Genomic DNA, 26,823 nt, shown 5'->3' on the forward strand with positions numbered 1-26,823 from the left:
CGAGGATGGCGGCGCCGACCAGGGAGGAGAGGACGGCGTGCTGGGGGGCCCGGGACGAGTTCTGGCAGTGCCTGGACAGCCACGGGGATGACGCCGCCAAGTGCGAGAAGCTGCGCCGGGCCTTCGAGTCGCGCTGCCCGCCGCAGTGGGTGAGCACCGCCTGAAGCTGCCTAAGGCTGGGCGAACAGAGCGTGTCCTTGCCAGTCTGTAACAGCAGCGACACGGAGTCACAGCTACCTTGTTAAGGATGGCAGCTCCAGCTTCGAGGAGTGCAGAGCGTGGGCAGCCTTACGCTTTCCCATGGATAAGCCTGCACCCTTGCCGGGCGTAAATTGGTTTGCCTTGTTGGGAAATGAAAGCTCCTGAATGGACCACTGACTGGCCCGGGAACTGTGAGCAGCAGTATATAGTACAAAGGGAAAGGAAAATAAGATCTCAGATTTTCAGATAAATACACAGCTATACAAACTTCATTGTTTAATTAGGGAAAAAAAGTTTTGAAAGATACTTGAAAGCTTGTAGAAGTGCCCGTAAATTACTATTACTAAAGAAGAGAGGCCAGTATGGAAGGGAGCTGACACGCAGTGCCTACAGTTGTGTGGCATCTTGAGACTGGCACCTGATACCTTCTTGTGCATAAAAGTACCCTTTTTCATGCAGCGTAACGTCACAGTAAGCCACCTGCCTACATGTCACTCATGTTGTGCTTTTTAGTTTCTTTAGCTCGTTATACCCCTTTTTTTTTTTAATAGGCCTTGCCCTTTCGTAACAATAGTGTCTGAGGGGCTGAACAGTTCCCGTTGCAGCTAGTAGACTGAAGTCAGTTAAAACCAAGTACCTTCACAGTTGCTGCACTGACTTGTACTTCAAACACTGCGCTTCTGCTGTACTTCATCTCTGGAGATGGCAGTCTCATCAGCAGTGCTTTGCACCATGCACATCACTGGCTGTAGGCAATGAATTCAGAGGTTACGTGGTCTGCGATGCCACAGAAAAGCTGCTGGACTTACCTTTGCATCACAAATAATCTTTGTTGATAGCAGTGAAAAGAGCAAAGCAATAGGCTGCTTTTACTAGATCATGAAGTAACAGGATCGTGAACTTCAGAAAAATGAAGTTCACTTCCAGAAGGGTCCAAAAGCCCCCACAAACCAAAAACCAAACATGCCATTCTTTAGTCTTTTATTTCAACAGAGGAAGAAACTCCTAACTACTGTAGTAAAATCCTCAATTATCAATTCACTGATAATTCCATAGCCATCTTGTGATACATAAACCCCTTCCTCTGCTAGTTCCTTCTGATGAACATCTTTTCTCTTTTTAAACAGGTTAAACATTTTGACAAAAGAAGAGACTTCTTAAAATATAAAAAAAAGCTTGAAACAGAAGGGTATATTCCTCCAGAAGCTGCTGGAAAGTCTTAGGTACTCTGCTTTCATAATAAGTCAAGTACCTATAGAAAGAAGAAGCAAGAGAAAGCAACAGGAGCTGCCTGAGTGCAAGATTGTCTCCCTGAAATGCAGACTGCTGTTCTTGCCAGGTCTCACATGTCTGCTGAAAGATGGTTGTGTACAGCTTATGGTGCAGGGTTGTTCACAAATCTAAGGATTTGAATGTATAATTATTAAAATTCTTTCACACAAATAATTGTTTAATACTGCAATGTATATATTCTAAGGAGAAAATAAAATTCTTTTTCAGTAAGTGAGCTGGGTTTTCCTTAAAAAAAAAAAGTCCATTCCAACTTTCATGTCTTTTCAAAGGGAGGTGGTGGTATAATGCAATTTGTATTTGTCATTTACCAAGTATTTCAAAGTATTTTAAAATACAGTTTAAGTCAGACATTGCTTTATATAACAGTGGTCATCAGAAGACCTAATGCATCCTGTGCATATGATATGTAATCTACCTATTTTGAGTATGCTTACTTTTTATAAGCAATAGGAATTTTTACATTAGTGATAAGTTTTCAATCAGTATCTCTGCTAGAAGTATGTCAGTTTATTTATCATGATTCTCATATTATGGTCTTTTGTATAATTTGATTACCTTACTATGCAGTTCCATTTAAAGATACAGAGTGTTTACAGCACGATTAATAAACTTGACTGTGGAAGGCATTTAAACAAGGGGCACCATTTAATGTAATTATGTAAGTGAAGTTACCTTCCAAAAATTATATAATCTAGTAGATCTAGATGCTGGAGTCATTAATACTTTGACTAAAGGCACCATTTCAATTTAAAGCATAGTCACCATAACTGAAGTAACTGCAGTAAAAATCCTGTGGTTTTGAGTGTGGGATTGTTCACAGTACTGCACTGATGTTCTAACAGTAGAGAAAACACACACGCCACATGCAATATAAATAGTATTTATTTTCAATGCAACAATTTAAGGAGGTAAAGTATTAAGGCATTTAAAAGTCACCCTGAACACTACAGAAAACAAAACATGCAAAAGTTAAGAATCCTCATTCACCCTGAGTTTGTATCTCATCTATTCAGAATTTCATGTCGTAGCACCATAGAAAGCCACCTAGCTGTACTATAAGGCACGAGACTCTTGGCAGTTATTTTTGTTGTTTTTGCTTGATCACTTGTTGTCTTGTGTACTCCCAGATCAGCAGAGCTCCGCTTACGTGAACATTGAGTGATCGAATAATACCCTGCTGAGGAATTTCCACACAGACATCCAGATGGTGAATCAGGTTTGCTGGGATTCCTTCATGTTCGTTTCTAGTAAAGAAGAAACAGTAACTTGTATCTGAGAAAGGACAAGTGTTCCAGAAAGCAGAAAATACAAATGTCACAGCAGCATCCAAATATCCTTTGACAAATATGGTGCATCAACCTACAAGTGTAACTGATGACAACAAATGATTTTTTTAAAAGCAGTAATACATTACAAGTACAAAAAAAACATGGGAAGGCCTGACTAAGCTTTGATGTAGGAAAACTGGTGGTGCACTCCATTTTCAGTTCACTGGTCCAGCAATAGCTGAACACCCAACATAAAGACTCTCTTGCTTTTATTTTTAAACTCCAAATATAGCAAAATGATCAGCTATAGATGAAATGACCAGGGCATGAAGCTGCTGGCACAGCAGGCAAGCTCACCTGCTCACTTTACATTTGGCATAAAGGAATGTCAAAAACTCATTTGAAGCCTTGAACTGGAAGCTTTACCTTTTCAGAACTGAGCATATCAGAAGATACTAGAGGTTACCAGTAATTAAAACTACGTTGTTAATTGAAAGAAAACAAAGTGACTATGAGAACTGCATTTTGAAGACAAGCTACACATAAAAAAGTTGGAAAAAAGGTATTTCTGCTCACACTGTCCTAAAAGGAATAGGCAGGCCCTTCCTCCTGGTCTCACTCAGAAGCCCTGCAATGCCAGTAGCTTTCTGACTTGTAGGTGCTTTACCGTGGATTTCTTTAAGTAGCCTCCCCCTTTGTATCACATCTGAGGTTTGTCTGCTTATAGACACCGTTTGCTTGTTGTCCCATCCTCTGCTTGTACCGCAAAAACTTCATCTTGTGCTCAATCCTTAACTTTTAAAGCATCCCCCAGCTATGCACACTCGCCCTCTGCTCCAGCCCTCCTCACCAAGTTAAGCAGAGCAAACAGGCTTCACTCAGTCCTTGCTGAGCTCACCACAGCCTACACATACAGGGCCCCATATAACTAAACTGAACAGATGATATCTCTGTCACACCTGGAAAAATACAATCCATGCTGTTGCTACCATCACCCATAATAAAAAGGAGTTACAGTGTATGGACAGGTTATTAAGTATGAGGAGAAGGATCATTCAGGAGTAGCTGTCAATACCTCCTACTCCTTAGCACATAAAGCCAAGCTCTACTCTTTCCATAATCACTTACCATTCTAAAATCACCTTTACCATTGTCACTTGGTTTTCATATGACCAAACTCAGACTAGAAGAAGGGGTGGACTGCAAAAGGTAGATTTACAAAAAAAGCATGTGTTCTTACCCCAGCAATAATAGTGACTTCTCTGGGAAGCAATATTCTGTAAGATCAAAACTTTTAGCTGTCTGCTCCACACCAATAATAGTGTAGCCTTCTGTTTTCTTCTGCTGTAAATAATCAACAAGCTGACATGGTTTCACCTACCCATTAAAAGTAGAGAGAAATACAAAAATATTTAAATAACACCTTTTGTAAACTTCTGAAGTTGCTGTAAAAAACAATTTACTTGGACAGTTTTTAAGATCAGTGACTTTTATCCCCGAAGACTCTGTCCGTATACACAGCTCAACATTTCATAAACTCTTCAGCAATAACACAAAAGGTTAGTAATGCCACAAAAATGTACCCCACCAATACAATGAAGAAAGGCTCTTCTAGGCTTCTGACAGCTACAAGCCTTGTATCTGAATGTAAAAGAATCACTCTTGGCACAGAGACAGTTGTTATTTAACCTGAAATTCCTTCCCAATACAACAGAACAGCCAATACTGAAACTGAGTTGCCTTATAGGCCTGAACTGCAACTTGGGATAGCTCAAACCAAAGAATTTCTTAGTTATCTACATCCTACCCTCTAAACTGCTTATTTGTATTAAAATGCCAATTTCTTCATGCAACAGCAGCTCTACCATGAGTACACTTCTGTACAGAGATCAGGCAGGACAATGTATCCATCAGCACTATGTTTTAGGCAAAACACACTACAGCTATCTTGTTCTGAAAATAAACACCATGGGGGAAAAAAAAAAAATCAAAAATTTCCACTGAGTGTTTCAGATGACTTAGAGCTGACCTGGAAAAACTGATAACCAGATAATAGTTCTAAAAGTTGGCACAAGTTAACTTCAGGCAAACTCAGAAAATCACAATGAAGTTACCAGAAGCAATGGACGAAGCAAAATAAATAAACTGTTGTTCGACTTTTATAAATGAACATTAAATTCTGACACACCACTATAAAACAGAATAAGATGTAACAATGACAGCTCACATAATCAATTTTCCACAGCAATAAGAAACTGAAAGTATTTTTAAAATTCTTTTTTTTTATGAGGTATATGACAGCTTATACCAAAACATGCAAGATTAAGTGTCAGAGATAACAATGGGTGCTTCCGTTAAATAAAAAGTTCATTTTTTCAAGATAAAATGTAAGACTCTGCACTATGCATCTGACAACTGAAGATGCTCAGTACACTTTTTAACGATTAAAATGTTTCCACTCACCTCAACAAGGGGGAGCCACTGCTCTGCAGAAACACTAAGATGCTGGAACTGCTTATCTTGTATATAATGAAGACTGCCGACAACTAATGCAGATGCCCCAAATATTTCACTTGTACGACATAAACCTACAAAAACAAGACATAAAGTAATTTTTGTGTAGAAAATAAACACCAAGCCAGAATGCTTTAGTAGGTGAAAATGACAAAGAATGCAAAAGTGCAATGTTACTTTAGTCATCTATTTTTATCAGTTTCAGGTCTGTTCCAAGCCACGCCTTGTTCCATATAAAAAAACAGACAAAAAAATGTTTTGTAACTTAGCAGAAAGATAAAAATTAGAAAAAGCACTATGTCTGACAACATGCTTTTACAATACTAATTACACAAAATAAGGGGCTAGTGTCTAAGCCTTAGCAAGGATGGATGGTTAGACATATATAGACACAAGCTTAAGCTTTAAATCCAGTAGCTTCTAAATGAAAGGCTTGAGAGGATGACACATGACAGCATTACAATGCAGACAGCACCAGCTTGTGGGCTTACTTTTCATGAACAGCCTCAGTGCAGATATTTAAACTAACAACATCAAACACAATGGCAGTAAAGTAGTTGCAGGATTTATTATATCACAACTGACATGACATCATGAAGGAGTTCTTAATCAGGAAAGAGGACTTTAATGACCAACAGTCATGAGAATCTAGTAGGTCTACAAGATTTGTTTTACTTGTTAAAGAAAAACATATTTCCTTTAACCATAGTTGAAAAACTCAACTGTAACAAAGAATATAAATTCAGTAAGAAACTGAGCATGATTTACAGCAAAGTTCCACTTAATTAATGCATGTTATGTGTAGATACTTCTTTTTTTGCCTTAAAATGTAACTAAAGAAGACCCCTAGTCTGAAGAAGGTAGTATTTCTTTTTTCAGGATAATGATCTATTTTTCTGAGCAGTACTTAAAAAATTTTCTAATTAGCAACATAAAACGAAATTAATTTCTATTATTTAAGTAGGTTCTAAGGTCTAAAATAAAAGTTTAAAAATGTGAAGTCAACCTTACCTCCTAAATTGGTAGGTTTATCAATAAGTGAAGCCACCACGATCAATCTGCTGTTTGATTTACCAAGTTTAGCAGCACGATCCTGAAATGCCATTTCCAAGTCTAAAGTAGGAGTACTGTTTTTCCAGGGTATAATCTTTTTCTGAACATCAGTCCATTCTGTCTGGCTATCTGTTTCAGCTGAATGTGAACCTATAAAAAAAAAGTTGTATTCATATGGATATGCAAGCAGTAGTGAAACTAGTGCTTCAGTAAGGAAGATTACTTAAGTAAAGATAAATCTAAATACTGTAGAAAGTAGATGACTCTCAAAAACAGATCAGATCGATTACAGATATATACAGCTACTACATACAAACAATTGAATTTAATATAGATTAGGTATATTTTACCCATGTCTTGCTGAGACCAGTCACTTGGTTTCAGATCACGAAGTTTTGTTCGAGAATGATACCACTGAAATCCTGGTGGCAAAGGAATATCAGTGAATCTGTCAAATTTAGAGAGTGAGATCCATTCATCTTCAGCAAGTTCCGCAAGGCGGGGAAGAGTGTAAAATATTGTCTGCAATGTAACAGTGTTATTAGCAGAGCACCACTAAAGCAAGCAAACCCAGATAATTAATTATTCTCTGGTAGTTTTATTGCACATGTCTTTTATCTAGCCTTCTATGCTTTTAATACTTGTTTTTCTTGGTACTTGACATAGCTTGCTAATATATCTCTCTATATTCATAACTTTACATATAGTGCTATCCCAAACTTTCATAAATCTAGTCTCATTCTCTCTCTAACTAGACCTTTTCTAAGGATCTAGATTGATTACTGTTCTGCAATTCTAGAATACAAAAGAACTAACACTCTGCTTCTCAGCACAAAGGTCTTCTGAAAATCTTGTTGTGTAACACTAAGGAGTTTTCAAATACTCTCACAAATTTCTAGTAAAGAACGCGGATTGATTTAATGTCAAAAGGAATAAAGTAGAAAGCATTAAAATCTAGTGGTAAAATCCAACTCAGCACTACCAATACAGCTAATCACAATTTATCAAGGAGAAACAAACACATACCCTGAGGGAAAGACTGAATAAGAGTTTAAAACCCAGACTTTTTGTTTATCCCAATGCACCCTTCAAGATGAAGAGGCACCCTGAATACATTTAAATACTTAAAAATACTAGCCTTACTTTGGTTTTTTTAACCCTCTTGTTCAGGATTTTCACTTTCCACTATCTAGCATATTCGTGTTCACAAAAATATCAGTTAAAACCAGGAAAAACTCCTTCTCTCAAAGATGGCACTGTTTGTGCCAGAACATACACCCCTGTTCATATCCATGTTTAGCTTGTATTTTCAGCTTACTTCTTCTATCTCATTTATCTGCACTATTATTTTTGCCTTCCTTCCTCAGTGTTTACTCCTCTGTCATTTATTTAAGCTATAACAAAACAAATAGCTGAAAAAGATGCTCTAAAAGTTATATATATGTATCCTGTTCACATCAAGCAACAATTTAGTTAGGCAACCTCAAGTTACTTCTAAGAACAGATGTCTCGAAAATCCTAACAAACTACATGCAATTAAGTAGATGCTCTTCAGTTATTAGAATCACCTTTTCCAGTCACAAAAACCCTATTAACACCCACAGATGGGCACATGCATCACACATACCTCCTAACTGACCTAGGTTTTTATCACAACAGTAAGAAGAAAATTAAGCTGCAGTCTTAGTCTAAAATCCATCACAATTTAAGCAAAGTAATTTTTCAGAGTTTTAAATGAATAACAGTCGATCATTTCATCTCACTTTAGAAAATACCAAGAAAAATAAAAATACAGTTGTAAAACACAAATAACATGGTCTCAGACTTGCCTCCAGACTGTAATCCTCAAGTGGATGAAATGTTGCGAAGAAGAAGTGATCTTGAATTCGCTGCCAGTTCCTTCTAGCATTCCTGCAATTGCAGAAAGTAGTGTAAGGTACACAAAAAAGGCAAGATAGTGGATTTTTTTGTTTGTTTCAAATTGTCAGATGGGAATAAGACAACCTGGTTTATATACTACATATTGTATGAGAAAGAAAATAATTAAGTAAACGCCTATTAAAAAAAACAAAACAACAGCACTCAGGAAATAACTTTTATTTATGTTTCAAAAAAGGTCCGTAACACATCTCCAAACTGTATTATCAAAAGAAGCAAGTTTGGCAAAAAGAAGTATCCCATCTAGGTCTCTGAAGGAAGCTGGATATTAGCCTATGGTTCAGTGTCAGCTTTTAGCTGTCAGCAAACAAAAAAGCAGACTCTTCTCTCTGCTTTTTTCTGTTCCATGTCTTCCCGCGCCAATTTCTTTTTAAACAGACTTAAAAAACCACATAAAACCCCACAGAAATTATCAAATGCCATTTTAGAAAATCAGACTTGCTGCAAATGGTTCAGAAAAAGGAAGTTAAGCTGTAAGTCAGAAGAATGTTACTAACCCTGTGCCATGCATGTTTTCCACTTGCTGAAGGCTGGATTCAATAACTGGTGTCAGAGCTTCAAATTCTTCTACATGCAGCATTCTGCACATATCCCAGATTTTTTTAAGGGCAACTAATGCATAAAGTCGAACACTGAAATTATGGTTGAAACACCACTGTAGAACAACTATGAGAGCTTTCTTCAAAGCTGGCCTCTATGAAAAAAGATAAAGAAATTTCTCCTATTTATGTTAAGTCTTAACATACTGTTCAGAAGCAGAAAAGCTATGAGTGGTCAATAAAATGCTTCTTCAAAAAACTGCCTTTTAGTAACAGTACATATATGTGAATAACAGGTTTCAAAACATGATCTTAATTTCCTTCCTTTCTTCTCACTAGGACACAGATGTACAGCCTCACTTGTTTTTTGAAAATGTATTCATTTGTTTTAAAAATTACTACTGTGCATACAAGGAAACTTCTATTTACTTCTGATTAAAAGCAGCAAGGAAAACCCAGGTGCATCCACATGTTTAGTTAAAACTGGAGCAGCTGTTCTAGAACATTTCACAGGTAATCAGGCCCTATATATCCAGAACATCTGCCATTTAGCTAATTTTCATAAGTACAATCTTTTACAGAGGTAACAGGAAGAGTTAAGGGTTTTCCATATCAAAGGATACCTTAATATGAAGTAGGTATTAGAAAAGTCTTAAAAAAAGATTGCAAAAATGGTTTTCATTTCAGAACTCTGTATACTCTGCAAGTGAATAAACAATGAACATTTCTAGTCAAATTTACCTTCTCTGAGGCATTTTGAAGAATGATGTCAAAGTGAGATAACACTGATAAAAATGTGCAGATGCTTGTTTTAAGCTTTTCTTCATCCTAAAGTAAAAGAGAATGTAATGAGAAATATGCATACATAAGATGTTTTTATAGCTTTTAAGTTTTCACAGCATGTTCCATGCATGCAATAATATCAATGCTACTAAAAAATCTGCATGTTCCCACAGCAAAATTTACTAAAATACAAAGTTGATATTATTAAGATTTCATTTTTCATAACAGATTATTTGTTTTTTACTAACACATCAATCAGAATAAAGTACACAGTGGTACAAATGAGCTAAAATTCAACTCAAGTTCACTGTATTCCCCCAGGAATGCGAAGGGTTGTCACCAGTTCACGGACTCTTGCCTGGGGCTCCTGCTACCTAGAGCTCAACCTGCACTGCAGCTGCACACCGAGCTACCTGCACTAACTATATTCCCCAACACAAGGATAGCCTCTGAAAATACAATCTGTATTTCTTTCTCATAAATCTACATGTTTTCTGCTTGCTCTGATTGTTTGAATGGGCCCACTGTGATTTAGTACACTTGTTATCAGCATGAGATCACTTTGATCAACAGATTATCATCTACTGAAATGACAGTAATTCCAACTGCCTGAGCTCCTGGAAAGAACTCTGAAATAGGAAAAGGTTACATCCCTTACAGCACTTTTTGTCAGTTTAGATGGAATTACAAGGCATCTTTATGCACTTTAAAAAAAGTATAAATCTTAACAGTCCACATCACTAATAAGCAAAGTTGTCTCAGTATTAAAAACCTGTATTAAAAAAAGAGAGCAGTATTAAAAATCTGACCTTTTGGGGCAGAAAACATACATATATATACATATACATATATATACATACATATACATATATATATATACGCACGCACACACACGTACACACAGTTTTCCAATATTTTTAATGTAAGCTTAATTCTTGTCCTATTGTCTGGTTTTTAGAAAAACTACAGTAGCAACTAGGCTATTTGATAAGCAAGAAAACATCTACATTTAACTCTTATCAGTTAATACTTCAGTAGAGGCACCATCACAAATAACGTCTTCCCACACACTGGAAGAGATTCAAGGACATACATTATTTTCTCAGCCCAAATATATAATGCTAACAAATTCAAGGATATCAATACAGACAATTACTATTTCTGCAGGTCAATTCTTATGGATAATTACTTAGAGAAGAATCCAAGACACAAAAATTAACTGCTAGTAAGTCAGCTCTCCTCAGTCAACCCTTTTACAGCTTTTAGCTACCATCATTCAAACCCTGCCTCCAGTTTTGGAAACACATTACACAATTCCACTGTGAGAGAAGTCCACATTAAAAGCTGCAAATTGAATGCGTGCTATGCAAGTCACACTCCCGCTAACAAAGAGGATGCAGAAGACAAAAGCTGGCTGTGGAAACCACAAGTGACTTTGCAGTACCTTCCCAGACTCAGAATCTAGGGCATCCATGTGTTCCTGATAGCTCTTACATCAACTACTCTGACTCACTATAGCAGCTCTACTCTGCCTAGAATAGTACATTGTAAAAGGAAATCTCTCAACTGGTAGAATTCACATTTTTTCAGCCACTTATATATCACAAATTTCTAAATGTCTCAGATTATAGCTCAGATCACTTCCAAGTTAAATTGATCTGCTCAACAACCCACTTCTAAAGGAAGATTGGAATGCACAGAAAATAAGGTGTGGGAAGACAAACTATACCCTCTTTGTTCAAATTACTCTTCAAGTGAATGCCAAAGTTCTTACTTACATAGCAAAAGCAATCCCAGAATTTATTAAGGAATTGGGGGTATTTATGTAGACTCAAGATAACAATCCATTCTATGAAGTATTTCACAGATGCCTGATTATTACTGAATCCAGCCTGAAAAACTTTGTCAAGGGTTCCACACAAAAAATTCTGAGAAAACAATCAGATAATCACTTAGTATATTGTTAGAGTTATTTCCATGAATAAAAAAACTTCTAAATAAAAGAACATTCTCAGCTATATAATAATGTTAGACATTTTTAATACACAAATGAAAACATTTTAGAATCTAGTTTCTTTACTATATTTCGATATACTTTACTATACCAGCATTTGATGAAAGTAACATTTCTCAATTCTTTGACTGTTCATAAAGTAGCAACATTTTTACTAAATGAAAAACTTTCAATCAGATAATCAATACAAAGTTTTAGCTAGCTTTAACAGGAACAATCTAGCCTCCTAAAATTCACAAATCCAAGAATCAGTTTTCAGTGTCCTCTAGAAATGTATCAGAAATCCAGGACTTCAGACTGAAAGAATGAAACTACACAAAACTTCTACATCAGCCAGAGATTACATGCCTTTTATACCCTGCTGTAATTTAACATACACAGTTTGCATGACACTAAATTATTCTTGAAAGTATTTATTTATTTATTTAATAATTCATAGTGAAGGGCAATACCTGGTTAAGCTTTGGAAGAAGAACTAAGAGTGTCTGCCATACCCGGTTTTTAATTCTATGCTGTAAAGAGTTTGCATAATAGCGTGTTCTAGATCTGGATACCAGTTCATCCTAAAAGCAAATTAAAAAGTTTATTACCTATTGTTCCTTTTAAAATTGAATACATGGAAATACACTTTACTGCACTAAGAAAGCAGCATCCACTGCACAGCTAGTATCAGCATTAAACATAAAGTTAGGAAAATATATTAATTTAAGTTATTAAGAAAAATTCTGAAGCTTTTCAGAAAATTCTCAGAAGTTCAGAAAGCTGAAAAACATACACAATTCCAATTACTATTTTTACTTAAGAGCATAGAAAATGTTAATTTTAAAGCTCTTGAAACATCAGAAAGTTGAAGAATTTATAGCACCTACTGTGTAAGAACAATTAAAATAGTACTACATAAAATGCAGCATGAAGATTCAAGTTGTCATATAGTTATGTAAGAACTAAAGATCCTAAGTGAAGAGATGAGTATATAAATGAAAATACTTCTACTTTAGAGTCTACATTTAATTAGTCATGCTATCAGTTAGATCAGCTTGTAACTATAGCTCTAGTTTTGAGATTGAAATTGATATTCTGCAATAAGATGTTTTAAGTGAAAGAAACTAGATAAGATGGAGCTTTTAAAATATTTGAAATTCATGTTCTCATATAGCTTAGATTCTTTCCCTCCATGCTCTGTTTTGCCCTTCAAAATACATGACAGCCCAAACTATTTCCTTAACTTCTTAAAAAGAAAATAATGTAGTGATTCAAGTTCTAATTAATATTAAAATGCAAATACACTTATTTGTTCATGTTTAAACTTCATATTTACAAAGTAAGGCAGTCACTTCTAAAGCTCACTTTTCCTGCTTGATCAATCTCCCAATACAAATACTATACGCTTTTCTCCAGTACTTAATTGAGAAGAATGAGGGACCAACTCATTCCTTTTCTTCAGACAGAAGCAGAATTCAATAGTACCACAATGTATTAGATGTTCTAATAGCAGCTGCAGTAATTTACCACCGACTTTAGACTACTGTCAATGCGTAAGCAGCTATGATGTAAATGAAAATCAGACCCCAATCTTCTCCATTATTTCTATTTATAAAGGTATTCTAAGGAGACAAAGTTCTCTCAATTCAAAAGGTAGTCTGCAATCATTCAAGTGAAAGGCAGTGCTTCAGAATGCAGTCTGAAAGAAGATTCTTAATGGAAGAATGGTTAGAATTTGGGTAATGTTCCAGGAAGCCATGAAATCCACTAAAAAGAGAGAAATAAACCACAAAAGCAATTTTTACTTTTTTGGTTTGGTCAAATTAACTTCTGTCTCATAACCAAAAAAAAGTGTATTACTGGGCAAATCTATAGGGAGGCTAGACAAACAACCATAAATACATCCAATCAATTTTAAATATTTTCCATTTTAGCGATTGTACTAACATTACATTTACATATAAAGAGAAATTAATTTTACTTTATCAAGTAGTTTGATGAAAATGTCTTCCATAAACGTCTTATGCAACATATTTGATCCATCCAACAAGCACAGAAATTTAATAGCACAAACCCGAACGTAGTGATCATCTCGATTTGTACTGTAAAATATTAATAAAAAAATAAAAATCAAACTCTACTTGTTCAGACAAAGATAATTCTTAAATTATAAAAAAGCACCAAACATTAACTTCAACATACAGCCATCAAGTTGTCTGCAGTGAGACAATATGCATATACCTAGAATCAGAATTTTAAAGTCTGTTCATCATTGCTGATGAAGAAAACTAGTGAGTTCCAGATAACCTGCCCCTGCTTCTATCTTGAGGTCTTTACTAGCATCTAGGTGTTTAAAACAATTCTCCACAGAAATAGGTATATCTAAAAGTTTTTGAAGTTTTGTGCCTGTAAATTGCAGTCTTTTAACAACTAATTTACGCTTACAGTTTGGTCAAAGTTCATGAATATACTCCTTATGGGTCCCTCCCAACTTGAGATATTCTATGATAAGAAGCTGAATTCAAAACTAGCATCTTTCCTATCATAGCATTAATCATGAAGAAGACACGATTCACACCAAATACTGTAATACATATCCTCAAAGTCATTACCTTTCTGTAACAATGTTTGCTGCACATTTTTCTCCAAGATTTTCTACGAAGGCATGCACATCCTGAATAAGTCTTCACAGATAAAAGAAGACAAAGCAACAAAATTAACAGAATAGCATACAAAACCTGTTTTTAATACTTATTTCAAAGTTTAAAAGAAGACAAAGACAAATATAATCACAAAGATTTTTTTATACCTTTGATCTCTCCTAAATACAGTTCCAAAGACACAAGCCTCAATGATAAGTTCACAATAATTTCCAGCATTTAGGAAAGCATTTGTCAAGGCACTTCTCTCATCAACACTAGGAAATATCCAAGATTGACAACAATGACTAAGGACTACATTGAAGACTCCAGTCTTTGTAGTGGACAGATCTATGAGCTTGAAAATTATCTGAAAAGAAGAAATAAAAGATTCAAAACCTAGTTTTCAGAAGTGCCGAACTTATTAGAATAATACTGCAGTGATGTCTATTTTCGTAGGTCTGATGATCTTTTGCATCCTATCTCTGCTCAGGTTAATGCTGTCTTCAATTTCTTTACAATTTATAAGGGCAGGCAAATGGGCAACAATTGGCTCAGTACATGTTTATGTTAACAAAAGACAACTGATCTTTGCTTAAACAGATGTAACACTGGATGCTTTACACAAATCTCCTAAAAAGTGGAACGAATACACCAGGGCTTACTTCATGAGCACAAACCTGGTGTTTTTAATCAATCCTTACCAATTTATTAAAAAAAAAAAATTAAACATTAAACAAAATTTCTTACATGGCAGTCATATCACTAATTCTCTTCTTTAATGAGGATTACATTCATGTTGAAGTTAAAGTCCGTATTTGAGTTAAAGTGGAAAAATGTCTTTGCACCATTTATTTTTTGTTTTTAAGGAGGGCATATTTAAGATATTTGAAACTGCTATTTAGAACTTCTCCAAAAAGGAGAAAAATAAAACAAAAAAAAACAGTCCCAAAATTTTTCATTCCTACTGACTTCATTAGGCTAAGTGCAAGAGTAAACTTCAGTTGCAAAGTAAATTTTTTTCTAAGAAATTGCAAGCATTTGCAAAAGGACAGGGAGATTTAGAATGAATAGGTATGCATTTTTATAAATTCCTATTAGATGTCAGTAAGCTGTCCATGAAAGAGGTTTTCCAAAACATATGACAGCTCTTATAAGACAGAGCTGCTCTGCTTTCCTGCACTGAAATGATATTTTTGATAATGCAACACTTCTTTGACAGTAATGCCGGTTTTGTAGAGAAAGTTGTTCTGAATTGCTAAGGACTAAAGCACCAAGAAGTTCATGAAGAGCTTAAAACTGAACTACTGGAATACACTCTGAAGAAACACTTTCTGGAAAGAAAATGCTACCCTAGAAGCATGTGGGTTTTTAATCAAGAATTCAAACTTTTTTTCTAGTGCAAAGACAGGCATTGTAACTTTACTAGTAATTCCAAAATTGAACTATTGCGTTTCACCTGTAGGGAAGCAGCATGACATTTACTATGCATTTCACAATCCAGAAATTTTTTCAACTGCTTCATTAACATAGTAGAAGTTCAGCACACACAAAAAGAACTTAAGATATTTAAGTTCTAGCACAATCAACGTTTGAATAATCACAAAATAAAAGGAAGAACGCAGCAGAAGAAATGAAACTTAAGAACGGAGTGCTCTAGGACCTCTGAGGAAACTCTTCTAGATTTTACCATAGCACTATTCCATTTTTTGACTCAGAAATACCCCTTTGTTCCACCCCTTCTAACTATTAAAAATACAGAGTGAACTGTGGTAGACAAAATTAAAATTATGCTTTTGTGACAAATCAGTATCAGGCAGTTCCATTTTCCATCCCTCTTTAGCTACAGCTATATAGCCGTGACACAAAGGGGTCAGTGGCACCAGAGACTGCTGACGACTGGGATAAGAATATACAGAAGTAGGCACTTGCTTGGGAACTTTATCTTCATTTTCTTATGAAGGGGCAGAAGGTGGCTCGACCAGATGCCCTTTGTTGAGTATACGAGACCTTCATTAGCTCCTTGATGCCTGCTGTCATGGTATGTCCCACTGCAGACAATGGGATAGCTGTCACACAGACTCAAGACTCTCAACATTGGCAAAATACACCTTATATAATGGCTGAAATACTAATGCTGAAGTTAAGACAGTAATTATAAGAACTTAAACAAGTTTTAAGTTGAAGGAAAAAAACCCTAACTATAGCTCATCAGTTACTAGAATACCGAGCATACAATCAGCTGTTACAGATACTCATTAAAAGAAAGAGCTAATACATTTCTAGAATGGAAAAGATATTTTACCATCTTGGCGTGTGTATCTTATTTTGACTTGGGTCCACATAAAGGCTACAAATGCAAAAAGTGTTCTCTACCATTTAAAATACGTGACAGTAACATTCATTTGAAGCATGTTTTCAAAAAGAACAAAAACAAAATAAAGGGCACTATATTTTAAGATAATTAAGGCTAATATGAGGATATCACAGCAATTTTAAATAGCTAGGAAGTTTCCATTGTTCTGTAAAGTTGAGACATTTGCTATTACTTACAGTTACAAGCATGACACCAGAACAGAGCTACTTATGGTGACTTGAAAGCAACACTGCAACCCCTCCTAATGTGATTTTTGTGCTAAGTTCAAAGCAGCGCATGAGACAGTAAGTCTAAGCATACATATATATTGGTAGCTAATTCATAATGTTCTAGTAAAAGTCCTGCAGTCATCGTGGACTGTTCTGCACAAACATTTAATTGAAACATGGGGGGTGGGAGGGGAACCAACAATGCCCCGCGCCCCCCGTAAAGATTACTTAAAAAAGAAAATAAACAACTTTCCAGTGTATAAGGCCAAGATGAACCAACATCCCAGTACTAAAATATAGTTTTAGTGACTTAAAAATCAAAAAAGAACACCGTGACATATGCAAGTACTTTTGGAGTACTGGCAGTTGCAAACTCCTTACAAAAGAAGAGTAAAAATTATATTTTTCCCCTTCTAAGCTATGGAAGCAGCTCTACCACACAGTATAAAATTTGACTCTAATGTGACAGTGGTTTTTATGTTTTCTACACCTGGACCATCACCAAAAAAAAGGATTTAAAGGCATTTTTAAGGAAGTAAAGATGGTTTATTCAATAGAAGCCATGAAAGTTTTGAACTATTCTTTTTATTTAAGACAGCATTTTCATAAAGACCAAATGATTAGCAAAAGGCATAATTTTTCTAAAATAATAGTAGTTTGAGACAAGTACAGGCGTCAAATCCTAAAGAAAATACCCAAGAGGAAGGACATTATGTAAAAATAAAATAAAAGACCTACAAACTAATTTTACTGCATGCAGAAAATAGCAAACAGTCTAAAAAACAAAGAAACTGCTTTTCATTTTCTGTGTTACAAGAACAAACAATATATTTGTTTATCTTCAATCTAATTCTCAGACCTTTCATCTTAATACTCTCAAACTTGTGCCTTTTTGGAAAGAAAAAATTCACAAGAATAGCTGAAGGGAAAATAAAACATAAAACACGTTTTAAGATCCAGACACAATTTAAGTTCCTCTCTCAAAAAAAAGAATTCTTAAAACTGACCTCTTTTATTTTGGCATATGCTTGACCCTTTGCACTTGCAGCAATAGCGAGAACCTCAATATCAAAGATGAATTGAACAAAAGCTTTTAGATTGGACCAAAATACTAGCTGTGTATTGCTCAAAGAGGATATAATTTTCCAAGTCAAATCAAATGCTTCTATGCAGAGAGATTCTGATGAATCCAGAAGCTGAAAATAAAGAGAACAAAGTGGTACATTTGACAAGAAAACACCCAAAAACTATTAATATTGCGGAGGTTTATCTTTTACCTTGGGAACAAGGACTTTCATGCAGTCAAACACAGGTAAAACTTGGTCTGAAGGAAGAATAGTTAGGGCTTCTAATGCAGACTGCAGAATTTTTTTTGACCTTTCAACTGTAGATAATGACATTTTTGAAGTTTCTTCACACCCTTGAGCCAGTGTTGGAAATGAATTTAAAATGAAACGAAGGCAAATCCACTGGTCACGAACATAGCGTGCAGCAATTTTTCCCCATCCTTGAGATGTTGTTTCTTCACATAAGCTTTAAGAAAAATATTATTCTTAAATATATATTGTGTTAGTTTATCCTGCACATTCTTACTCTATCAGCAAGTGTTTAATTGTACAAACTCACTATACTACTTTAAGATGCTAAGATTTATATAGATCCAAGGGGAGACTGGACAAGTTCATGGAAAAGAAATCTAAAAATGAAGCGGTTTTAAAAAGAGTAAAATCAATTCTGGGCTCAGTCAGTCTCATTAGTCATAAACATCTGTGAGACTATTCAGTGGAAACATTACTATATGTTGGTCATGTTTTTTTTTGTTATCCAAATATTTGGCCCTCTGGCTTGCTCTGGTTTCCCTTCCCCAACAGTAAATATTTTCCATTTAAACTTGCTTGTGTATGTGCCATGGCTTTGTGCAGTGTATAAATATTTAAGGGGGCCTAAGGGTAAGCAGTGTCCAAAGCTAACTCTGCCTTCATTGCACTAGAGGACCGAACAAAAGGACCTTTGGTCTGATCAATTCTGCCTGCTTTAATGTTCTAAAACCTGAATGTTAAGACAAAAGTGCAATTGAGTTAATAGCTAGTGTACAGAATTATTCATTTTTATCTTGGCAAAAAGTTATCAAAGAAAGAACAGGAAAATCCAGTATCTTAACAACTGCTTCACATTAAACAAGTTTTTCTGGACAATTACTGAAGCTTTAGCACAGACGTACCCACTTTTGTCTTCAATATAAGATGGCTTCTTCAATATTTCATTGAACTGAGAAAAGGACATAAATTTCTTCAGAGCATCCACTGAAGGCAGAGATTCCAGGTGTGCTTCCGGCTTCCGATCCATTATCTCACATACTGCTGTAAGTGAAGCCATGCTAGCTACTTTTTTTATTTGTTCTTTAACCTTCGGCTCCTAAGTAAAACCAAATCATATGTGAACAAATACGCACCCATTTCTTCTAATACAATACAAATAACATACTGATACCTTTGATAATCATCCTATTTGTATCACCTCAGACATCATAAGGCAGCAACTCTGCATCCTTCTACTTCCTTATTTTCTTACCCGTGCCTAACACAGCTTGGCTGGGACAATGCAACAAATCACAAGTTACAAGCACTGACAGAAGTATAAATCTTGTAAATTACGGTCACTTACACATTAAGTGTAAGCACCTAGTTCAGCTGTGATGGAACACTTCTATCTTGCCAAGTAACAGTTCATATATACTGCTGGATAGCAATTAGAAAAAAAGATGTGGGTCCAGTTAATCAGAAATCCCATGCAACAAGATAGCTGAAATTTGGAATACCACACACTAGCTGGCTTCAAGCACCCAAAAGGTCACAACCATACTATGGTTATTTTCTGTGATGAACACATATATTCAAAGAGGCATGAAATAAAAAATATCAATTAAAGAAAAAAAGTCAGTAAGCATGTAATTCCCTTATAGTATGAAAACTTCTGTTATTTAAATATCTCCAAGCTACTTTGGGCTGTCTAGAGCACAGAAAAGACTTTTGTCATTTGTAGTTACTCAGCATTTTCTTCTTTCTTCTTAAACTGAAGATGTACTATATGTGCAGCTGAAGAAATCATCATCACAATGTAATTCCCCTGAATTCAAAATAAGCTGGTAGAGGCCCTCAGTGAACACTAAGTTTGAAACAGAAAATGTCAACTTGGAAATTACTGGAATAAGTACGTAATTCACAGAAAAAAATAAAGTGTTGTTGTTTGATCCCTTAGAAAGGAAAACCTAGCTAATAAAATACTTACAACATTTGAATGTGTTATTAACTGTTCTTGAACAAAACAATAATACCAAGTAAAAATACCAAAGTTTATACTGCCCAACAAATCTTAAATTAAATCTTCTTTTATAGAAGTTATTAACGTTTCTTTACCTTTTGAAAATATAACTATTTAGATATACTAGCCTAGCATGTAGAACTACGAGACCATTAACAGAACTACATGAAAAAGCCAAAGCAACGCTGGATTCTGGAATTTCTTTTTCTCTGTATAGTCCAGCTTTGAAATTCAACAGGTCATTAATACAAAAGGCATTTTCATTTAATAGTAACTTAATCAGTAAGACAGGTTCATATTTGAGGAAAAATCTTGAGTACACATAGTCCATTATTACAGTTAAAGTTTTACTTCAGCTATGCAGACTTCTAAATAATGTAATACAATAAAACAAAAGTACTAAAAATCTTAGCTACAGATATTTTACATTAACATTACACTGCCAACTAAAGCCATATGTGTCAGGGAATATATACAGACGTACATATTCACACAAACTTACTTAATTTTACATTATAGATAATATTAATATGCATTATAAAGTACTTTTATAATAAAAATCCATACTGGTATATAACTTACATTTATAGTATGACTATATAATTATTAATATATAATCTAAATACTATATTAGCCTCAAAAAATATTTCAATTACTACCTATTGGTTTTATATTAAAATTTATTGTTGTCAATAATGTTAAGTTACCTTTTCGGAATTTCTCTCCTGAAGATTACAAATAGATGCATTTGTCAGAGACGATATGAAATTCTTGATAGATGTCACTTTCTTCCAGCTGACTTCCAAGCACAAATGCACTATCTCTGGAATTAAAGCTAAGTACAGATCACAACGATCTAGGTCACCAACCTAAAAATGAGGAAACAATAGTAATCTGAATCAGTAAGAGGAGGAAACTTAAATCAGAAAGAAAACTATTCTTAGCAATGATAGCAGAAGAAAAACAACAGCAGTCATTGTAATCAAAAAACCTTTAATTTGGGAGTTTGTTTGGGGGGGGTGGGCTACTATATTTTAAATCTTTTCAACTTGTAGGTGCTTTTACTTTTAGGGTTCTGGAGTATGCCTTAGAAAAGACAGTGTGAAATTCTGAAAGAAATCTCCACTTTTATTTGCTAAGTTCACTTCCCTGCCTGGGCCCAAAGGAATGGCCATGTAAAAACACCTGAGCTAGCCTGAGTATCAGGAGCAGTGTTCAAATCCAACTCAACTTTCAGATCACAGTACACCACTGCACCCTGTACATACACAATGGTGCATCTTGCACTTCTTCCCTAACCACATTTTATCTCATGGCTTTATCTTGCTTGTTTTATGGCTTTCTATTTCCCTTCTGTTTTTGCAACTTCCCTTCACGTACAGAAAACACCTCGATATAAAACCATGCATCAAGGAGCTGCATAAAGAACTTTTCCTTCTTTAATTTTGAGATAAAATATACCTTCAAGTCTCCACTGACTTTTAGATGTCATTCTCCTGATTCAACTCTAACTTTTGCTTTGACACTGGACCACTTTCACATCACTCTTCCATTGCACTCATTTTTGGGACTGTCCACTAAAGAAACATGTACCTCCTCTCTCTCTCTCTCTCTCAAAAGCACTGTTCTTTGATACATTCAAAACGTTATTTTTAAAGAAGTCAAATTCCTCTTCTACCATTAAGTCACAGGTTTCTTTGGGATATAAACTTAAACACTGTCCACAGCAATAAGCAGTGAAAGATAGTTAACAAAGATGATAACCAGGCCGTGTATTGAAAGTTTCCAAACTCCTAACATCTTATGTCCACAGCTATACAAGTAGATACAATGCAGTATATAATACTCACGATTTCTTTAGATTTAAGAAGAAACAAGAAATGCAGACTAGACAGTAAAGATTACTTGTCAAGACTTTTTTTTATTTTTACTGTGCCCACTCAAAAAAAGTTAACAGAAATATTCCTATGCAAATTGACTTTCTAGGTGCTTCAAGATTTGATATAAAAATTAGAAGCAATGGTAAATCAAATTAACAAGCAAAACTACACCAAAGTATGCCTCATAATCATTACTTACAGTGCTTAGTTCATCTGTAGTAAGACGTCGGAGAACAAATTCAAGAATACTCTCCACAGGTGTCACAAGAGATTTCCAGATAAAAAACAATACCCCATCTGTGTGGTGAAAAAAAAAAATGTATTAGCATATAGAAATACAATTCCCTTAAGAATTTTATTATATCATGCAGATTTAATTATGTTACAGAGTCAAAGTTATACAGTAATAATATTAAAATACCTAAGAATACCTTAAAGCAGCTTTACACTCTTCAGCAGTGTAAGCCATAGGCTGAAAGAATCAAACCAGATTACATCCTTTCCAGAGATTTATCATGTATTAATGAACCAAAAACCATGCAAGACCAGAAGACCAAATTATAGTTTTCCAACTTTTCACACATATTTTTGTCCTATTCCCAACTCTCTGCACAAACATCTTATTAATGAACTAACTCTGTGTGGTGGTTTGAAACTCCCAAGAATCTAATTTTTAAGTTCAAGCCCCCCTCCCACAGTTTGCCCCTGTGAGAGGGTTTAGTGATGGTATGGACTTGATACCTTTTTCACCTCATGTGGAGAGTTTTCAGACAAAACACAACCATTCGTTATTGGGGGAAGGGAAAAATACTTACAAAGGTTTATTTACACCCACATATATATTTACATTGAATTAAATTTCTCCTTTTCTTCAATAAAAGTCCAAGAAAAAAAGAGAAAAGTCTTTCTGTCACTTCTCAGGCCACAGTTCCTTCATTTCAGTTTTCTTTTGGCACTGGTTAGTGTCCTCCAGTTTTTCCAAGGCAGCAGATTTAAGTATGGCAGTCAGGATTTTTGTTCTTACTTTGTGGAAATTCCAACCCCAAGCCTGGGCCTTCAGGGGATTTCCTTGTAGATCTTCACTCCTCTTGGGTTAGAACACTGAAGGCAGCTTTCAGTTCAGTCTTACCAAAGCTCTTCTGCTCTGTCTCAGCTCGTCAGCATGATAGAAGCAGCAGCAGCAGAGGGCACGGCCACCTCCTCCGCACTCCGTCCTGGCTCAGCTCTCAGGACGACTCTGGGTTTTTTCAGCTCCTTTCTCCCTCTCTCTAGCTGCTGCCGCATTTCGGGACTCCCTAAGGGTTTGGAAGTCCACCCCTCTTCAGGAAGTCTCTGGGTTTTGGGAAAGTAATACAGTCTTACCCCAAACCAGCTCTGTTGAGTTTTCCTCTGTTTTGTTGCCAGCTCTCCCTCCTGCAGGAACATCTCTGCATCTTTCAGCCAGCTTCATCTTATCTCATTGCTACTGGCTATCTTTTTGGCTTTCAGCCATCGCTGTCTCTGTTCAGGGCTGCTCCGCTGTCGCTTTCAGTGTCTTCTGCTGCTGCTGACAGTAAGGAAACTCTTCCAGCTCTTGATTACGGGACCCGGTCCAGCTTTGACACTATACCGGGTCTCCTGTAGCCTCGGCTGGGGGCTGGGGGGCCCTTGGCCCCCAGAGGGGCTCACTGGCCCCCTGCTTCCTCCTGGCTCAGATCATGGCTACCTGCCTTCTAAAACTACCTTCTCTTCCGTTTCTGTGGGTATGTAATTTCCGAAGGGCGCACATGGACTATTGATTGGTCCAGTATTATCAGTGGGGCAAACCATTACTACCTCAGAGAAAAGGTTTTTCAAACCACCACACTCTGTAATAAGGAACGAAAGCTTTCGTATCAATTAATTTTATGTGAGAAAAATATGGTTTTCCATTCCTAATATTTATAGATTTTGGGGTTTTTGGTTTGGTTGTTTCTTTTTTTTACTGCGTAGAAATAATTCATCTTCAGGTACAGAGTAATCTTATGAGATTTCAGTCAAGAAGCTTTCAGGCTTAACATTGCAAAATGTGATACTTTCTTTAAGAAAAGGCTAGGCTACAAAGGATACCACATGTGCATAGAATTTCACAAACAAAAAGACACAAGTTTATCACACAAGGGAGGCAGGTGACTAGTAAAACATATTTAACCACAAACACACTTCAATCTGTCCTTCCAGGGTACGGGCAAGCTGAAAGCCAAAGAAATAACATCTCAGCATGAAAACAGATTTAAAATACTCTGCATGACCATTTTGTTCTAAAAATATCAGTCATTAGCTTCAATATTTAGGAGTTACCCAGAGGTGAGAGCTACTGGGTTTTTTTCTGGAGTTGACCCTGAGTAACACTTCATGTAGCAAAACTATTATGAAATGGAAGACCTTCAAAAAGTGAAAATATAAAGGGACATATGTCAAGAAGTTCCAAATCCATATTGTACTTACGTCCAATATTCTCTATCAAAATAGCTCATTGCATTTCTAATGCTTAAATTGTTTAGAACAAATAGTTTAATTATGTCAGACTATTACTATGTTTCATCATAAATCTCAAATCACTAAAACATCTTCTGCAAATTAAATTCAGAAATTCTTCAGATAAAACCCCATTTGTTTTGAGTGTAACACTATCAAAAATAATAGTTAGCAAAAGCCTACTGTTAAAATAGTGAAATCTAACAGTAAAGACAGCAAGACCTGTCGAAGAATGCTGATTTCAGCATGCGCTTCAGGCATGTCTGTCCCCATTAAAATATTCTTAAATAAAACACTTCCTGCTTGCTGTTACTTTTGGTTTACAAGCTTAAATTCCTTTATTATTCCCTACTATTTTATCATTTTCCATTTGATAAACAGGACTTTTCACCTCCCATTTAATCAACACTGAAACACAACTTCTGTATTTTACAGAATTAAACTTCCCACCCCTCACCACAGTCAATTCACAGCTGCAGAGAAAAAAGATTTATTACTTGGTTCTCCTGTGCAGAAGGAAGAAGCACAAAATCATTGTAGAAAATAATATAAGAAAAGTAATCCTCGTTCAACTTAAAATTACAAGTGCAATTCAGAAAGTCTCTTGAAAGACTGAGGATGGTACTGGAGTACCTGTGGGGACGTACAAAAGGATAGAAACACTGCAGTGCTCAGCCTTCCCACACCTTTAGAACCTTGTTAGCAGAACTTAACATGCTATATCAGGTGTCAAAATTGCAAGGCAGGAACAATACATTGCAGACACATCAGCAAGCACATAAAGAAATAAGACAAACAAGGAAATTAATTCTTCTTGATAGTAAAAATCTAATATGCGCTTGCATGTGTTTTGTAGGGTTTTGTTTCAGGCTTGTTCTAGCTTTGTGCTGTACACTGAATGCACAGTGGTAGCTGGGAAACGTCTTCCAGTTTAGTTTCATTTCAAGGAACTCACTTCAACAGTCAGAGACCATCTCCCAGTAGGAACTTCAACAGCCTGCATAATTAATGTTCCATATTTCAAACAGCTAAAATTCAAGGGCAGCAGGGGGTTGAATGTATAAAGCACTTGTTAAAATGAGGGTAGGCATTTACTTCAGGGTTGCATTTAGACATCTATATGAAACCTGGATGTAGAACCTGAAATTATTTTTGTTCCACATGAGAGCCTAGATCTGTAGCTCCCCACTCCAAAATTACTCTCGTACTCCATGTTAAAAAAACATTGAAAAAAATTAAAAAATAACCTGGGGAAACAGAAACCAAACACCAAGATCCCTCTTGTTCCTGTTCAGCATCTAAATTCATGAAAATAATACAGCAATTTTTCATTTGCTTTCAGGAAAAACATACAGGTCTATTCTGGTTACAAACTGACCAAGTTCTCACAAAAGGAGTGCTAAGGACTCCATAGCTTTTGTTCAGAGTCTCCTGAAAGGTCTACAAGTTAAAGTGCTTGATCTGAGGGAGGCCAAAACTCCCAGACTGACAGATCACCAGGCTGGCACTTAAGTGTGCACCTCTTAGCCTACCAGTCACCTCAGAAAACAGGATGTCCAGCAGGATCACTTTATGCAGTTCGGGAAGACTCTGTTTGAATCACCTGTGGCAACTAAGCAGGTTAGGCCAGGTTTCCATAGTAACTTCTTTCTGAAGTGTCTAAATGATTTATGGAATCGACATGTTGGCAAAGAATAGGCCTATAAATATTTGCAATGGATAACAATTGCATTCCCAGAAGGTTTCCACGTTCTCAATTCCCAGTCCTTAAGATACCTGTAGGATTGGACCCACAGCTCAGTTTTATAACAGACATGCCAGAGTGTCAACTTTTACATTTACCACTTCTAGGCTAGTATTAATTTGACAATATAGCCATAAAACAGTAAATACTTTAGTTGTAGTTAATACTATAAGTAATATAAGACACAGTATACGGAAGATATCACTAACCATCTTGCGCATTGGAACATTTTAACGAACGGGTCTGCAATAACTTCAAGAGAAGCTGTAGGCTTTTATCTGTTTTCAGAGTTGGTATGTAAGCATTACTGCCAAGTTTCATCAAGACATCCAGAAGAGGGTTCAAGAAAGCCTCTAGTTCAATCCATTCTATGTTGCTTTTTCCACTACACAAAAACAAAAATTAAAAAGAAAGTCTTCTTCCGAGTATCTGCCTTAAGTGCTGAAGTTACTTATGGAAATAAATAGGACACATTTCCAAGTCACTCAGGTATCTTTAGAAATGTTACTCAGTATGTTTGCAGCAACAGTTGGACAAGGTCTGAGGAATGATCAGGCTGACTAAAAGTCTGC

The 26,823-nt window shown here is 35.8% G+C and overlaps 2 protein-coding genes across 2 annotated transcripts in view; one reads left to right on the forward strand and one right to left on the reverse strand.

Moving 5' to 3' along the window:
- The first annotated feature begins 5 nt into the window (after positions 1-5).
- On the forward strand, positions 6-1,692 carry LOC108640553 (cytochrome c oxidase assembly factor 6 homolog). The gene is made up of 2 exons (XM_018077421.2): positions 6-149; positions 1,329-1,692. The coding sequence occupies exons 1-2, from the start codon at positions 6-8 to the stop codon at positions 1,422-1,424; spliced, it is 240 nt and encodes a 79-aa protein (XP_017932910.1). The 3' UTR covers positions 1,425-1,692.
- Positions 1,693-2,358: 666 nt separating this feature from the next.
- TARBP1 (TAR (HIV-1) RNA binding protein 1) overlaps positions 2,359-26,823 on the reverse strand; it is a 33,971-nt gene continuing 9,506 nt past the window's right edge. The window contains exons 12-30 of the mRNA XM_029961604.1: positions 26,461-26,636; positions 22,211-22,308; positions 20,839-21,000; positions 19,032-19,225; positions 18,088-18,343; positions 17,818-18,006; positions 14,395-14,594; positions 14,198-14,269; positions 13,567-13,687; positions 12,056-12,166; positions 11,368-11,517; positions 9,548-9,634; positions 8,765-8,961; positions 8,159-8,240; positions 6,680-6,851; positions 6,288-6,479; positions 5,226-5,350; positions 4,003-4,139; positions 2,359-2,738 (exon numbers count right to left, since the gene is read on the reverse strand). Of these exons, the coding sequence (XP_029817464.1) occupies positions 2,573-2,738; positions 4,003-4,139; positions 5,226-5,350; positions 6,288-6,479; positions 6,680-6,851; positions 8,159-8,240; positions 8,765-8,961; positions 9,548-9,634; positions 11,368-11,517; positions 12,056-12,166; positions 13,567-13,687; positions 14,198-14,269; positions 14,395-14,594; positions 17,818-18,006; positions 18,088-18,343; positions 19,032-19,225; positions 20,839-21,000; positions 22,211-22,308; positions 26,461-26,636 (2,887 nt within the window). The 3' untranslated portion in view covers positions 2,359-2,572. The remainder of the gene's footprint in view (positions 2,739-4,002; positions 4,140-5,225; positions 5,351-6,287; positions 6,480-6,679; positions 6,852-8,158; positions 8,241-8,764; positions 8,962-9,547; positions 9,635-11,367; positions 11,518-12,055; positions 12,167-13,566; positions 13,688-14,197; positions 14,270-14,394; positions 14,595-17,817; positions 18,007-18,087; positions 18,344-19,031; positions 19,226-20,838; positions 21,001-22,210; positions 22,309-26,460; positions 26,637-26,823) is intronic.

The sequence above is a fragment of the Manacus vitellinus genome, unplaced genomic scaffold, assembly GCF_001715985.3.
Source record: "Manacus vitellinus isolate BGI_N305 unplaced genomic scaffold, ASM171598v3 scaffold_37_pilon, whole genome shotgun sequence".
Lineage (NCBI taxonomy): Eukaryota > Metazoa > Chordata > Aves > Passeriformes > Pipridae > Manacus > Manacus vitellinus.

What these genes read in the sequence shown, in the direction of transcription:
- LOC108640553 (XM_018077421.2), top strand. Translation starts at nt 6, where the DNA reads ATGGCGGCGCCGACCAGGGAGGAGAGGACGGCGTGCTGGGGGGCCCGG. An exon ending in CGCGCTGCCCGCCGCAGTGG is followed by an intron (nt 150 to 1,328) that starts GTGAGCACCGCC and finishes CTTTTTAAACAG; the next exon opens with GTTAAACATTTTGACAAAAG.